General features: G+C 45.7%; 1 protein-coding gene across 2 annotated transcripts; it reads right to left on the bottom strand.

Moving 5' to 3' along the window:
* Positions 1–4946: 4946 nt before the first annotated feature.
* eral1 (Era-like 12S mitochondrial rRNA chaperone 1) lies at positions 4947–16589 on the bottom strand. Of its 2 annotated transcripts, none has more exons than XM_080549602.1 (11): positions 16424–16589; positions 15927–16109; positions 10556–10683; positions 10372–10449; positions 10162–10208; positions 9986–10047; positions 9640–9752; positions 8711–9037; positions 7938–8087; positions 7600–7680; positions 4947–5271 (listed from the first exon to the last, which is right to left on the bottom strand). In XM_080549602.1, exons 1-11 carry the CDS (start codon positions 16527–16529, stop codon positions 5149–5151), a joined length of 1398 nt encoding a protein of 465 aa, XP_080405728.1. In that variant the 5' UTR covers positions 16530–16589; the 3' UTR covers positions 4947–5148. The 2 variants fall into 2 exon arrangements, with proteins under 2 accessions (XP_080405728.1, XP_080405729.1); XM_080549603.1 differs by having other exon boundaries at positions 7938–8084.
* Between the last annotated feature and the right edge of the window lie 942 nt (positions 16590–17531).

The following is a 17531-nucleotide window of genomic DNA, read 5'->3' as shown; positions in this document are numbered from 1 at the left end:
TTAGATAGTAATTCATAAAATACAAAGGTTCCATCTCACAAAACATAATGGAATGTAAAAACGTTGACGCTCAATATCTCTAAACTACCCTAAACGGAGATAGAACCTTATCATTCTAAACTCGTGACAACACCTCTTGGTTTTCCATTTCTTCTAATAAATAATAAAAGCAGACAAAAACTCAATTCTTAAAAAGACTTATTTGGTGTGCATTCGAGTAACAATGATTAGTGACGTGCTTATATCAAATGTCATCATTATTAAATGCATTCAACAATCAAACAAGCATTCTATGTTTAAGACATTTCAAGATGTGCAAGTGAGCTTACAAATGTCTTATCATAGCCTATAATTCCAGATCAGGGCCTACAAAGAACATGGACTTGAGACTAATGTCTCCTCCTGAGACATCTACTGCCCCCCAGCACTGCGTCTCCTGAAGACACCCGCTTTTCCCCTCTACTGTGTCCCCTAAAAACTTCTATTGCCCCCCTTGTACTGTTTCTCTGTTTCTCCAGTGTCTATATAAAAAAAAAAATATATATATAAAGAAGAAGGTTTTTCCTTCTATCAATGGCCCCGGGCCTGAGCTGGATTACTCTTCCTGCTACGACTGGTGGATTGATGATTCACTTGCTTAGTCAAATGTATTGATTGTAAGTCGCTTTGGAATAAGGCGTCTGCTAAATGCCAAACATGTAAATGTAATGTAATGTCAGCTGTAGAAAAAGACAATTAACTGACACCAGGATGGATCAGCTGGACGGTCAGAGAGCTTCCTTTTAGTAAACGTTATATCCTACCTTCTTTTCTAAAACAACTCATTTGTTTTCTGATTAATCAATATGAATCATATTGAAACCAGAAACAGATTCAACATGTTTGGCATTATTTATAACTTAACAAACTCACTTGTACTCAATAGAAATGTTTAATTTGGAGACACACATTAGCATGTTAATGTTTGGCGACTGGCTAGCCAAAATCATTTTTCTTTGAATGTGATCTGAAATTCACAGAAGTCTCCATTTATTTCCAGAGCTGATAAAGAGTTGGAGGGACACCAGCAGCCTTGTGGGGCTGCAGATAGGCCTGCCTCCTCCTTTATCAGTCAGCTCTACCCCTGCACCCACGCCACCCCAGGTCCCCCACCCAAACTGGGGAGCCTTACCACTACCTCACCCTGTTCTCACCCCAAACCATGTCACCCAAAATTTCACACATCGTGACGTTAGAATTATAAGGTTCTATCTCCATTTCTGGTCAATAATCTGATCCATTAGGTGTTTATTAATGCCTGTGTGGTGCTATTTTAAAATTGTTTTATTAATAGTAATTAATTTTTAAAAACGTTGATGCTCAATATCTCTGAACTACCCTAAACAGAGATAGAACTTTATCATTCTAAACTCACGACATGCATCATCCATAAAGCCATTGTATTTATTTATTTACATTAATATATAATTTACAGACACTGACAATCACCTCATAGTCACCGCAGCATGTTCAGTTGAGATGAGCTATGTATGTTTTTTTTTTTTTACTGAATTGTTACGTTTTACTTTGTGGTTAAAGCTTGAATCACAATTCATTCTACACCTGAAGTAAATATCTTCCTAAAAAATAGTCTGTAAAGCCATTGACATGTTCTAGACTAAAATTATGTTTTCAGTTGAGAGTTCTTCTTTACTCCAAACTCTTCAAATGACTCTGGAACTTCAGAAACCCAGAAATTAACTAAAGATCCCTTTTGAAGTCATATTCTAACGATGATTGGAGTAATGGCTAAATATGACAATCAGGCAGAAGCAGTAGATACAAATATGCCAAAATAAGACAATATCGGTGTCCCAATGTCTCTTGCCCCAAAACTTACATGGTATGTACTGTATGTAAGTATGTACATGTACAGTAAACACCTGGCCTTGTGTAACTGTTCAGTTAGTCTGGTGGGGGGTGTCGGGGTGGGGTGGGGGTGGGGGAGTGGGGGGTGGGGTACCTTATTGGTTGGAGGCAAACGGGGCGAGAGCACGATAAGGAGTCCAAACGTGACGTCATCACCATATGCAAATGAGCTGGAGGCCTTAATAAAGTGCTGAGCCGAGGCGGTACCTCAGAGAGTTGTTAGGAGCCTGTGAACAGCATGGAGACACGGTGGCCATAAAACAGCAGTGTTAAGAGAAGCAGCATCAAGCTGTTAATTAACACTTTCTTCAAGAGGACCGAAGACAAGGCAGACCTAGAGGTGAGCACCGAACCTCTGCTGCTGTCAGCTGAGCGTCATCTGAGGCTCTAATTAGGTGAGAGGGGGGTCGTTGATGTCAGGGTTTCAGAGTGAGCCCTCAAGGTGTCGGAGGCTCTTGAAAGTGTTTTCTTTTAACCACAAGCAATGACATCATTGCTAGGTAATACTAAATATGTATGCCAGATAATACTAAATAGTAACTGCACTTGGTACAACTTATAGTAGGGCTTATTTCAATGTATGGACGATGGTCAACATGAACTTCACTTCTTGCAAACATTAACATTAACCGAGATCTGTTCAGTGTATTTATGCATTTGTTACTTGATCATATTATGCAACATATATTTTCTTGTCTTGTCTTTTTCCCCACAGAATTATTTATGCAAAACAGTAATGTTACAACGTCTTACGTGGTCTTGTACCCTGGACAGGATATCATCATATACTGTAAGTTCGTTATAGAGACACTACAGTATAGATGATGTACTATCTAGGGTCTCATCCCCCCTCCAGCCACTATCAGACGCACGCACAAAGGGACCACGCCCTCTGGTGGTGGGAAGCTAGAGGGGGGCAGTCAAACCGTTACCATTACTGAGTTTTAGTAATGGTAAGGGTTCTATTGCCCTCTCTCAAAGTCACCTGGAATCACGCCGACGAACAAAACTGCTAATTGCTAACGGGTGCTTTGCACTACTGCTGTTTACAATACTACAGTTGCACATAGCCTATATATTGCACGTTGCACATACCTTTTTGATACATCTGTACATTACATACTGTACATAAGCTACCTTAACTGTACATAGCTCATAAGTGTCTATACCTCTGTAATATTTATATACCATTGTAATCGTAATTCACTGACAGTCTGGGTTTAGGGGTCAGGTTTGAGTCACTTTTCCACGGATACTTTATCGTTCGCCAATGAACAGTGCATGAACCCTTTTACATCTAACACCAGCAAGAGATGGGTGTGACAGGACAGAGAGGTCTTGTAGAAGCGAGATGCTGTGTCCCCGGGAGGGGCAGAAGGGGAGGGGCAGTCAAACCGTTACCATTACTGAGTTTTAGCAATGGTAAGGGTTCTATTGCCCTCTCTCAAAGTCACCTGGAATCACGCAGACGAAACTAACAAAACTGCTAATTGCTAACGGGTGCTTTGCACTACTGCTGTTTACAATACTACAGTTGCACATAGCCTATATATTGCACGTTGCACATACCTTTTTGATACATCTGTACATTACATACTACCTTAACTGTACATAGCTCATAAGTGTATATACCTCTAAACTACTGTACTTGCCATACTGTACCTATCACTATCATTGTCATGTTCTTATATCACTATTTGCACTTCTGTTTAGATGCTAAACTGCATTTCGTTGTCTGGTACTTTGCAATTTGACAATAAAGTTGAATCTAATCTAATCTAATATTCCTTGCTAATTGTAACATTGTGTAAGATTGACTTCTATGTATGAAATAAAGCAGTTCATATAGTTCATTATCTATATATCTGTACTCTCATCTCTTAACAGTTAATGATATTTACATGAGACATTTTCAAACAGTACAGCTTTTTAAAAAATCAGTTGGTTTGTCGAAAAAAACTAAAAAAATCTTTGTAGTGCAACTGCCTGTCTAATCAAGGGAGAGCAGCACGTTGAAGTGAAGGGTGACACAGCGTCTCTGAGACGATCCGGCTCTCTCTAACCTCGCTCTGAGCCACAGGGTGAAGGGTGACACAGCGTCTCTGAGACGATCCGGCTCTCTCTAACCTCGCTCTGAGCCACAGGGTGAAGGGTGACACAGCGTCTCTGAGACGATCCGGCTCTCTCTAACCCCGCTCTGAGCCACAGGGTGAAGGGTGACACAGCGTCTCTGAGACGATCCGGCTCTCTCTAACCTCGCTCTGAGCCACAGGGTGACACAGCGTCTCTGAGACGATCCGGCTCTCTCTAACCTCGCTCTGAGCCACAGGGTGACACAGCGTCTCTGAGACGATCCGGCTCTCTCTAACCTCGCTCTGAGCCACAGGGTGACACAGCGTCTCTGAGACGATCCGGCTCTCTCTAACCTCGCTCTGAGCCACAGGGCGCAGACTTGTTATTCATCAGCATGCCCTGGATAGAGTGACCGCTGAGCAAACTTACAGGGAGGAGAAACGAATCTAATCACCATTTATCTGACCCATTTTACCAGCAGGTTAGTGCTCCATTTGGGGTTCCATTAAAGAGACAATTCAGTCCTCAGGCGCAGACGTTTGGCTTTGAGAGAGAGAGAAAATGGAGAAAGAAAGTAGAAGAGGAAATAGAAAGACAAGGAGGCTTGACAGGACAGATATTCTGACAAAGTCTAGACAAGGCTAGAGAAAGTGTGGAGAGAGAGACGGGTCGGATAACACGACAGTGACCTAGGGCAGCTCATGACTGTATTAACTGTTTAATCAGCCAGGTCCAGGTTAGCCGAGGTCTGCTGCCAACGAAGGGTCTGTGAACCCAAGATAAACCAGCAACCTTTGTACGATGGTTCACCCCAACCCCCCCACCACCACACCAACACATAAATACACTCACACACATATTAAAAAATATCTATTTAAATAACAAAAATATGTTACAGAAGCTGTAAAGGTAAGTCATCCATTACTTTGGAATATACAGAACCTTTACAGAAAGTGAGAGTAGGAACCAGTGGAGAGATGTTGCTGTGTGTCGAAATGTCTCTGCTAGTGTCTTACTAGCTGACTCATGAGCTCTCTAAGGTGCAGTTCAGTTCAGCTGCAGGCCTGGCCTTATCAGAGCAATGGAAACTTTGAGAAGTCTGAGATCTCCATTAAACAGTGTCTGTCCTCATCTCCACCATCATCATCTCTCTTCTCTTCATCCTCATCAGTTCTTCACCTTGACGGAGACCCTCAGCTTCACCTCCCTCATGAACACACTGCTCAGGTCCTCTCCAGCCTCTCGAGCGATCCGGCCAACCATTTGGCCAGCCAGGCCAATCACCATTTTCTGTGAGGAAAAAAAAAGAAAGGTTATATGAGGTTATATGCACGTCAATTGACCAAAAAGTCAAATCACCAAAAGTATCACTGTACAGACAAGGCAAGGCACTTTTTTGAAAGAATAGATACATATAGAAAATAAGTGGATACATGTCCCCAAAGTTCGCACTGAATTCGGCAAGCACTCTTTCATGCACTTTGCGCCCGCTTCCTGGGATTCGTTACAGAGCACTCTAAACATGAGAGAACTAATTTCTCTTGGAACATTTAAAAACCTTGTGAGTAACTTGGAATCAGCCTCGTATCGTTCTTGCCCCTGTTTTGTATGAAAGTCCCATTATTTTATTCTATTTATTCATATCGTTCTTGCTCCTGTTTTATATTTTATATTTTATATGAAAGTCCCATTGTTTTAACTTTTATCCTATTGCTCTGATCAAATTGTATTTAGTCTATTTTTTGTTGTTGATCTGGTGTTGTTTTATTGTGTAATTGTGCTGTTGAAACTTGAGCTGCTGTCTTGGCCAGGCTTCCCTTGAAAAAGAGATCATTGTGTCTCAATGGGACCGACCCTGGTTAAATAAAGGCTAGAAATAAAATAAAATAAATAAAATAATAATTAACAACATAATAAGACAATGAATAAAACGATATAGATAAAAGTGTTGTTACTGCAAATGTATTCAAGCGCTGCTCTTCCCGATATGGTGTGTGAGATGGCAGGTACTGCGTCTGTGTTTAGCCGCTATCTTGTGTGACACGGCGTGTGAGGTCGCAGTGTAAAATGACACATTTGCAGCGAATTCATAGTGCTTGGATTATAGATCATAAAACTGCTGCAGGTATAAGAAGTAAAAAGATAAAACGAAAAAAAAAATCATAATAATAATAACTGCAAAGGCTTGATAACTGCAGTTTTCACGGTTTCGGGGAAGATTCCTGATGAAAGGGAAGTGTTGATTATCTGTATTAGTTCGCCTGCCAGGCAGCAAAAAAAAGGCTTGTTGGCAGGACATCAAGGGCACAGGAGGATGGTTTAAGACGTGACATGATTTTATCTCGGGTCTTGTAGTCGATGGTGTTAAATTGTGACATGGTTGTTATGTCAGCCCTATTTGGGGGTGTTAATGGAGACATGTTTTTCATGCATGACATAGAAGAGCTAATGCCTTGTCTTATGGTTTCTAATTTATTGTTAAAAAAGGATGCAAGCTCATTGCATTTACTAGTCGAGTGAAATTCCTGAGCAATGGGTGTTGGGGGATTTGTTAGTCTGTCTTTTGAAAAGGAAGGACGCAGGCGTTATTGATATTATTGTTTATGATCTTAGAGAAAAATGATTGTCTTACGCTTCTTATTTCTAAGTTATAGTTTTGAAGATTCTCTTTATAGATATCATAGTGCACTTGAAAGTTTGTTTTTCTCCATCTGCGCTCTGCTTTACGACATTCTCTTTTCTGGGTCTTTACGGATGGGGCAGTTCTCCAGGGAGCTTTCTGCTTACCAGAGATGCATTTGGATCTAATGGGTGCAATATCATCAATGGCTTTTGTGAGTTTTAAGTTGAAATTGTTACAACAACATTTGAAATATCTAGGCCTTTGGTGATGATAAGGTCCAGAGTGTGACCTCGATTATGAGTGGGGAGTTTCACATGTTGTTGAAGTTCAAAAAAATCTAGCAGAACAGAGTTAACGTTGTAACAGTCCTAACATCCAAATATCTCCAACATTGTAATCGTAATTCACTAGGCTGACAGTCTGGGGTTAGGGGTCAGGTTTGAGTCACTTTTCCACGGATACTTTATCGTTCGCCAATGAACAGTGCACCACTCTAGATGGAGGCTCATGTCCATAGGGTGCTTGACATAAAAAAAAATGCATGGTTTAAAAATTGAGCCTGCTCAAATATTTACAAGTTATTTACGGGCACAAAATGGAAACTGCAATCAGAGGAAACAGCTAATCAACAAACACCTACTCATCAGAAGCCTGTGCATGAACCCTTTTACATCTAACACCAGCAAGAGATGGGTGTGACAGGACAGAGAGGTCTTGTAGAAGCGAGATGCTGTATCACCAGGAGACGCAGAGGGGGAGGGGTCAGAATAAGCTGATGAACCATCGACACGTTGGCAGGGCTGTGTGAAGGCCACACCTACCTAAGAATGGAAGCCTGCTCTCTCTGTCTGACAAAGAGTTCCCGCCACTTCTCCTTGTATTTATGTCCCTCCACTGACGGCACCTTACATGTTAGTTACTGGCTACGTCCAATACTCTTTTTTTAACATCATTGGTAACATTGAAAATCGTAATGAGTAATGCAGGACACTTACCATGTGACTTTCTTTTTTCACATAAAGTTTCACTGCTATATCCAGCTCCCCATTGTCTCTGTCCCGCCAAAAGTCAATGGACTGCAAAATAAGATTTTTATAACTGTTAATATACAATTCACAGCACAATGTGAGTATTCTACAACAAAGCAATATTTATATTTCATATTTCAGTAGTGGTACTGACCAGGAAGCCAATATATTAATTTGTAAGTGCCCACTGAATTTACAGTACAGCTCAAGCTGGAATGAGAGACAACTTTTGGCCGTTACAATGGTCAGCATGTGTATAAATGTCTTAGGCGTGTCAGTGCAATCTGCGTGTTCACATGAGTCACCTGTGAAATGGTGTAGGGCACTTCTTTAGGCAGATATTCCAGAAGCTTCTCTCTAACAATGTTAGTACAGATCTCCTCGGGTGACTGGTCAGTCAGGACCTCACTGTGGTACTGCCATGGACCCGGCTTCGCCCCGACGACTAGGTACTGCTGTTAAACACATAACCCACATATCATACCACTACTAGGTACGGCTGTTAAACACATAACCCACATATCATATGACTACTAGGTACGGCTGTTAAACACATAACCCACATATCATATGACTACTAGGTACAGCTGTTAAACACATAACCCACATATCACATGACTACTAGGTACAGCTGTTAAACACATAACCCACATATCATACCACTACTAGGTACGCCTGTTAAACACATAACCCACATATCATACCACTACTAGGTACTGCTGTTAAACACAGAAACCCACACATATCATATTAAGAGTTTGTTCATCTGACATGACCTGAATTCAATAAATTCATGGCTTTGATACAACTTAGATCGTTATGAGTGTATCTGTTACAGTACATGTGGGAAAACTAGGGTTAGGGTTAGGTGCTACGTCGACTTGGTACATGCTGGCATGTCTAACCCTAACCCTAATCCTAACACTAACACTAACCCTAACTGTAGCACCCTAGCACCTAACCCTAACCCTAGTTTTCCCACATGTACCGTAACATATCCACACTATCCTAGTGGTGATGGTGGTTGTAGCATGTAGCATACAGAGCATTTATGGCTGTGGCCACAAGCTCAAGTTACCTTCAGAGTGTCCACGTCCTCCCCGTCCACAGCAGAGAGCATGAACACGTCCTTGAAGTGAGGCCAGGCCTGGTGGGTCCTCAGGGCCCGGAGCTGCTCTTTGCTCAGCTGTGACTGGTCCCCAGGACCCATCTCACTGTCCCCAGGTCCCGTGTCAGCCTCCTCCTCATCCCCAGGTTCTGGTGCCCCGGCGGGCCTGGCTGGACCCTTGTACGCCCAGGGAGGCTTAATCACGGTCCTGACCTTCATCTGACGACCGTTCACCACTCCTGCTGACAGCTCTGCCGTGATCTCCAGCAGCCTGTTCTTGCTCTTCAGCAGGTCAACCTAGAGGACAGTCATTCAATCATTAACAAATTGCTTTTTGGGGGGATAATTGTCCTCGATATTTTCTGCATGGTTTGCTTTTTGAGAACACCACTTGGGCCATCTGAAAATATTGGAATTTACCTCAAGGCTCCAAATGTGGCATAATATCATACTTTGTAGTGACCACTAGTTAGCGAGTAGAGCATTCATTATTCATGGCGTTCCAGCCTTGTATAAAGCACTGTTGTATGTTTGTGTTTACTACATCACCCATGCTGCTTAGCGGGTGATATGACGTAATATAAGTGGCACAGAGGGGAGTGAATGTTGTTGTCAGTACGCATGAAGAGAGTGAAATAAAGCGCACATGATTATTTTTCTACCGGCAAAACGACTACATTGTCGTGTTATTGCCATCACTCCTACATTGGTGACCCTGATTTTCTCTCGAACGTTTTCGGAAATCATTGAACATGACAACTAACGCAGTTTCACTCAAGCTGCCCGAATTTCTATCATTATCATTTAACATGATTTCAGTGTGTAGGCTACTGTCAACATTGCTATTGACAATGAGATCATGTCAGGAAGGAAATGAGGTTCAAACAGAAGAGCAGTACCTTGTTGAGAACGAGGACAGCTGGGATACCTGGGTGCTGGGCCAGGCATTTCAGCACCTCGAAGTCTAGCTTATCGCAAGCCCACTTGTCTGACACGTCCACCATTACCACTACTGCAGGCAGAAGGAGAAAAGGACATTGGCATACTCCTATTTGTGAATGCACGTGAGATACACTTGTTTCCATTGAGGGCATTACAGACAAAAAAGTCTTACATTGAAATTAAAATTAAATAATCATAAAAGATGATTAAAACAAACACATTTTTAAATAATTAATAACAATAACCAGCTTTTTGTGTACCAAACAGTAGTAACCTTACAGTAAGAGAGTCACCATGTCTTACTTAGGTCAGCTTCCTTCACTGTGTTCCAGGGATCCTCCAGGAGTGACTTCTCCAGCTGGTGCCTTTGAAGAAGAAGAAAAATTGTCAATTTGATTGAACTATTTCAGCACTACAATAAATCAATTACAATTAAATTAAATTAAATTGAAACCAGCAACATATAACAAATCAATCACCTTTTGACTTTCGATGGGGTCGTGAGCCCAGGAGTATCCAGTAGAATCTAGAAAGAAAGACAGAGAAAGAAACAGAGCTATAGGAGAGAGGATTTGAGTGGTGCTGTAGCTCAAACGTTTAGATATATTGGAGATATCCATGCAATTCATGGTAAAGTGTGAAATGAATGCTTAGCTAGAATGCTGGTTCAAGTTGTGATTAACACTTACAATCTGTGTGTCATCTTCTGTGAGCACGCCGAGGGAACGAGACCGTGTGGTGTGTACTTTCTTGGACACAGCAAATACCTATTACAAATCAGGTGTGAAATGTCATTGGTTGAAATAGGCTACTCTTCACAATATAGACACGTTTTACACTGAAAACACAGGCCAGTAATGTGAAGTGAACTACCTTTCTGCCAAGGAGTTGGTTCGACAAAGTGGACTTCCCTGCGTTTGGGGCACCAATGATGGCCACCTTTAAGACCTTAGAGTTCTCAGGTTGATCGGGATCCTTCACCAGCAATGATGTCTGCTCAGCTGAAGACAGATAAGTCAGGGTTGACTTATGAGTAAAACATTTTGATAAGAAAGGTGGCATTTATTCTAGATAGAGAAGACAAAAACTTGCGATAGGCACCACCAATCAATGACATTTATTTGTATGGCACTTTATACAAATACAAAACGCATTTGTTTGATTCGATTACTAGGGAATATTGCACTACGGTCATATGTTTAGGTGCACGCACCGGAAAGGGAATTAGATAGACTACTGTTCTAATGTTTACACCTGCATTCGCCCTGCTCAGGACTTGTTTAATTATTGTCATTTCGCAGAGTCATTTCATTAAAGCAAATGAACAAATGGAATATTGTTCTTATTTATAATTAAACAACGTGATGCAGTCAAGCAGACAAATCCAGCAAAGAGGAAGACGCATGTATTCGCGAACGACTAACGGCCAAGCTCCACCATGGCCATCGAGCGTTGCGTCAAATGTGCGTTGCGTCCGAAATTGGGATCAAATGCATTGTAATCAATGAAAGGTGCTCCACCTGCTGCGTTGCGTCAGCGTTGCGTTGCATCCGATGGCTGCGTCCAAAGTAGACATTCAAAAAAGTTTGATTTTTGACGGTGGACGCAGACGTCACAATGAGACCAATTGTATATTTACAATTGTAGTTGTTGGTTATAATTGTATAGCCTATTGGTTGTTAGTAGAACGTTGACGTTGACGCAACGCAGTAGGTGGAGCTTGGACAACGGGAAGTTGACGCAACGCCGATGGCGAGTTGACGCAACGCAGCAGGTGGAGCTTGGCCGTTACACGGACATCGGCAAATAACGCCACCCCGGAATCTGTATACGGACATCGGCAAATAGCGCCACCCGGGAATCTGAATAGCCTACGGACATGTCGTCAAAGAACAGAACTGGTAATTAACAGAACTTGTCACTAACCTGCTTTGCTGAAATTAAGTTTGCGTTAAAAAAAAAAAATAAAGTAGCTGTACTAATGGCACCTGTAGTAGTGGATTGCCCGATCGAGGGCTGTGACTATGTAGCTAGACATGAAGAGGCAGCAGTGGTAGTGGCCATGCTGAACATACACGCAACAGCACACGCTGCAGTCCCCAGAGCACCGAGCATTAACAGTAAAATGGAGAAACTCAGGCGCCCCTCTATAGCACTAGCACATATGAAGTATGACGGCAGAGACTTGGTCATACTTCATAACCCGCTGGAGTGAATACAAGAGGGGCACTAAGCTGGTCGGACCTGACATCGTCACACAGCTCCTAGAGTGCTGCGAGGAGGATCTGAGGAAAGACCTCACTCGCGCTGCAGGCAGAAGCCTGGTAGACAGCGATGAGAGAGAGGTCCTCGCGGCCATGAAGGCGCTCGCCATCCGTGCGGAAAACACCATGGTGGCTCGGGTGGCCCTATCTAACATGCGACAGGGACACGAGGAGCCCATCCGATCATTCCACGCCCGCTTGAAGGGGCAGGCAGACACATGCAAATATGAGATGGACTGCACTAAGGCGGGGTGTGATCAAATCAATAACTTCACAGAGGAAATACTACGTGACGTGATCGCCCGCGGCATCGCGGACCAAGAAATACAGCTCGACCTGCTTGGCGAAAAGAAACAAGACATGCCATTAAAGGACATGATAGAGTATATCGAAGCCAAGGAGTCCTGGAAACGCCAGGTTGGAGACACCGAAGGCCAAGCCTGACGGAGCATGCGTTTACTGCGGCGGGATGGGCCACGGAAAAACGCCCATATGGCGCACCAGACGTGACGAGTGCCCCGGCTATGGCAAGACGTGCCGGAAATGTAGCCGCCAAAATCACCTCGAGAAGGTCTGCCTTGGGTAGCTGGCCAGCCAAACCCCCACCTAAGAAGACAGATGTGGTGGGCGACGAGCAGGCGGCAGCCTTCGTCGAGCTGTGCATGCTCACCGTGGCCAGCGCGGGTGACAAACTACACACACTTCCCCTCGCTCACCACCTATAAGACGATATGTGTGACAAGTGGATGAAGCGTACATCCAACCCGCAGCCTTACATCAACCTCTCCCTCACCGTCGAACGTGAGGATTACAGAGCACTGGGATTTGACCTCCTGAAACGCACCCGCGCAGTGACCCTGCCTGCCATGGCCGACACGGGCTGCCAGAGCTGCCTGATCGGTATCAAGGTCGCCCAACAAATGGGGTTGAGTACGGAGGACCTCATTCCCGTATTCATGACCATGAGGGCGGCGAACAACGAGGGAATTCGAATTCTTGGTGCCGCGGTGGTCAGGTTCGCCGGTGACAGCAACGACGCTCGGAGGTTGGAGACACGCCAAATTGCGTACGTGACGGACACTTCAGACCGCATATTCCTCTCCCGCTCAGCCTGCGTGGATCTGGGCATGATCTCGGACAGGTTTCCAACACTTGGGGAGGTGAATCTGGCGGCCTCAGAACTATGTGACTGCCCACGGCGTGCAGAGCCGCCAGCCAGGTCAACCACGCTCCCCATGCCGGCGACCGAAGCTAACAGGGAAGCTCTACGCGAGCACTTACTCAAAACGTACGCCCAGAGCACATTCAATACGTGCCCCTACCAAGGATGTCAGGCCCGCCGCTCCGTCTCATGCTTGATGAGAATGCGACACCAGTTGCCCATCACACCCCCATCCCCGTGGCCATACACTGGCAGGATGTGGTGAAGGCAGGCCTCGACCAGGACGTTCGCCTTGGCGTGTTAGAGGAGGTACCCGTCGGTACACCGGTGACGTGGTGTCACCGCATGGTGATCTGTGCGAAGAAGAACGGCAAACCACGCCGCACAGTCGACTTCCAAGTACTCAACAAGCATGCGTTCCGCGAAACCCACCACACACAGTCCCCTTTCCACCAGGCGAGACGTGTACCCAGCGGGAAACGCAAGACTGTGTTCGACGCGTGGAACGGTTATCACAGCGTCCCACTGCACGACGATGACCGCCACAAGATGAAATTCATCACTCCATGGGGGCGCTACCGGTACCGCTCAGTCCCGCAAGGGTATATGGCGTCGGGAGACGGTTACTCACGAAGGTACGACGAAGTGGTCGCAGACATCGGCAGCAAGACCAAATGCGTGGATGACACACTGCTGTGGGCTGACACGATCGAGGAGAGTTACTTCCAGGCAATACAATGGCTGGATGTATGCGGCCGGAACGGAATCATCCTCAACCCGGAGAAGTTCGTCTTCGGCGCATCCACGGTGGACTTTGCAGGCTTCACGATCACCATGAACAACGTACGGCCATGCAGCCGCTATCTGGAGGCGATCCACAACTTCCCACGTCCACGCAATATCACTGACATCAGGTCATGGTTTGGACTGGTCAACCAAGTGGCCTACGCCTTCAGTATGGCTGAACGTATGCAGCCGTTCCGGAAACTCCTGCAGAGTGGGGCACGCTTCGAGTGGTCCCCGGAGATCGGGATGCCTGTGACAATTCGTGGCTTCCACCAATACCGTGACCACATTACATCCACTGACGGGGTGGTCTTGTTCAAGGACAGGGTGGTCATACCGCCCTCACTCCGCGTTGAGGTACTGAGTGCCCTACACGCTGCCCACCAGGGCGTCTCGATGATGACCGCCCGCGCGGAGTCCTCTGTGTTCTGGCCAGGCATGTCAGCCGACATCAGCGCCGCTCGGAACAACTGCGAGCACTGCCACCGGATGGCGCCTTCACAACCTGGGGCACCACCGACCCCGCCCATCCCGGCCGTTTACCCCTTCCAGGCGGTGTGCTCAGACTTTTTCATGCACAGAGGTGTACACTACCTCGTGACGGTGGACCGTTACTCGAACTGGCCGATCGTCTCAAGGTCATCGGGTGGCGCTCTCGACCTGATAAGCCACTTACGTCGTGCCTTCGCGACATACGGGACACCTGAGGAGCTCTCATCAGACGGGGGGCCTGAGTTCACCTCCGCCGAGACCAGGTCTTTCCTGCGCAGATGGGGGGTCCACCATCGCCTCTCATCAGTGGCTTTCCCCCACAGCAACTGCCGTGCAGAGATAGGGGTGAAAACGATGAAACGGCTGATCACTGACAACACTGGCCCGAAGGGTGAACTCGACACTGATGCCGTGCAGAGGGCGATACTGCAGTACCGCAACACGCCTGACCCGGACACCAAGATTTCCCCAGCGATGTATGTGTTTGGCCGCCCGATACGCGATTTCATCCCGATCGCCCCCGGAAAATACAGGCCTCATGAAACTTGGCGTGAGACACTGACAGCGAGGGAGGAGGCCCTCCGCAAACGGCATATCCGCACAGCGGGCACCTGGGCGGAGCACACTAAACGCCTTCCGCCGCTCGTAGTTGGGGATTTGGTCCGTGTACAGAACCAGACAGGACCCCACCCCAACAAATGGGACAGGACGGGCTGCGTCGTGGAGGTGCGTCAGCACGATCAATACGTGATCAAGATTGACGGCTCGGGCAGGATCACACTTCGGAACAGGAGATTCCTGCGCAAGTTCTACCCGGTTCGCAATGACCAGCTTCCGCCCCGATCGATCTATGATGATCTGGCGATCCGCATCGCCAGGCCGGTGCCCATTGTTGCGCCGTGGCTGCCTGACCCCACAAGCGGCCCTGGAATACCTGTATCGGAGCCTGGGTCCGCCCTGCCGCTGGCGCTGCCATCAGCGGGCTCTCCCCGGCGTGGGACACACCCCACCTCTGCCTCGCCTGTGACACCAACTCGAGACTCGCCAGGGTGGCCGTGCCCCAGATGTCGCTGCCGGCCCCTGGGGCCACAGTGGTCTCTTCCCCGCCAGTCCCGGTCACGTCGCTGCCGCCGCCGTCAGGCCTACGCCGGTCCGCCAGGGCGACCTGCGTGCCGGCCTGGCACAGGGACTTTTCCATGGGTTGACATTACTAGGTTATATGGGCGTTGTGTCGTGTTGTGCACTTTGCTTGTTGATTTGTGATTTGTACGGACACTTGAGTTATTCTCTTCTTATAGGCTTGTTGTTGTTTCAGCCTTTATTGTAGTCGTGTTAAAGGCTCGGGGGGAGATAGGGAATATTGCACTACGGTTATATGTTTAGGTGCAGGCACCGGAAAGGGAATTAGATAGACAACTGTTCTAATGTTTACACCTGCATTCGCCCTGCTCAGGACTTAATTTTAATTAATTGTTGTCATTTCGCAGAGTCATTTCATTAAAGCAAATGAACAAATGGAATATTGTTCTTATTTAATTACCGCTGTCAGGCGGAACTGTGGCTGGGTAGTGATGATGAGAGCTGTCGTCTGTCTCCTCTGTCTCATCTGTCTCCGTCGCCTTGCCTTTCACCAGTCTGGTCAGAAACGCGTCCGAGGTGATAAAGCAGACAGGGGTGAAGGAGAAACCCTGTCCGTTAGTACCCGGGCGGCAGGCAGCACCTCCTGAAAACAAGACCTCCACAATCAACATCACATCCTGGAAACAAGACCTCCACAATCAACATCACATCCTGGACCTGTCACCTGTCACCTGGCATTGGCAAGTAACTGATGCACAAGACAAGGGCTACTTAGACATGACACATAATAAATGGCCATTTTAATGTAGCTATTAACCTGACAACAAAAATGACCAGTACCTAACTCCGAATAGAATACTGTAGATGAACGCGTGCTAACCAACACACATGATGACATGTTCTGGTTCATGCATGATTAGATAGATAAATAGATCAGATATCTGGCTCGGTACTGACCCGTTCTGGGAGACAGTGACGCATGTCCCCGTGGCGCAGACAGAACTCTCTGTCTCTGCAAACGAAGCGAGCTTCGGAACAACGCATTGCACACACGGAAAGCCATTATAATATAGACACGTTAGTCACCGGACGATGGCTGGATGTGAGTATATTGCATGACTCTACGCCCATAGCAAGGTTACTTCATGGTGTGATTATTGACTTCCACATGTGTTAGGGGCGCGGACATGTTGTTTTCATCGACGACTGTTTCGCCTGGTAAGAGCGGCTACGCAGACGATTTGTTTCGTGTCTGTAGCTCTACTGCCCCCTAGCGGGCAATAGAAGAATCACCAATAAACAGAATTCTTATCCTCTTTTCCACAATGGAGGTAGAATGTGCAGTGTTTTATTTTGTACTTAGTATTAAGTACTTCATTTGTACTTAATTATTCCTTGTATGTATGAGGTCAAGATAAGAGGGAGTGGTGAGACATACACTGAGGAACATTCTCAAAAAGGATGTTGTGTTCAATAGTACCAACCACATGCATATGCAATGACTAAAGTCTGAAAAATGCAATTTTCTTGTCATCGAGCCAGGCATTGTTGTGTTTACATATTATACTGTGGGTTGTCCAATTTTTTGTAAGTTTGTTTGTAATATGTGTGTCTACGCTAACTTATTACAGTGGTTCCCAAACATTTCTGAACACTTGAACATGTACCTCTCCTCTATGTTATTCCCTCTGATTTAACATCTTTTGGTGTACTTCCATGATAAAGATGTCTGCTGGCTCATGCTAATTTCTGAAATTACAAATGATTAGAATAGCAAGGGAATCAAATCAAATCAAATCAAGTTGTATTTGTACAGCGCATTTCTCACAAGATGCGACTCAATGCGCTTTACATACTGACAGAGTCGCAAGCAGGCAAAAGAAAACACTTTTGGGGGGCTTTTAGTGATAATTGGCTTCATAGAAAAATGATTTATACACTAAGAAATACAGCTATATACATTTACAGATTGTCTCTTCCAGTACTCCCAGGAAGTATCCCTGGGAGGCTGTACAACAGTGTAGTTAGTGAACATCTTTGGCTTCTGGGCTTAGAGAGCAATATG

The sequence above is a fragment of the Nansenia antarctica genome, assembly GCF_963989245.1.
Source record: "Nansenia antarctica genome assembly, chromosome: 20".
NCBI lineage: Eukaryota > Metazoa > Chordata > Actinopteri > Argentiniformes > Microstomatidae > Nansenia > Nansenia antarctica.
Note: the sequence above shows the minus strand (reverse complement) of the source record. Positions and strands in the feature narration are given on the sequence as shown.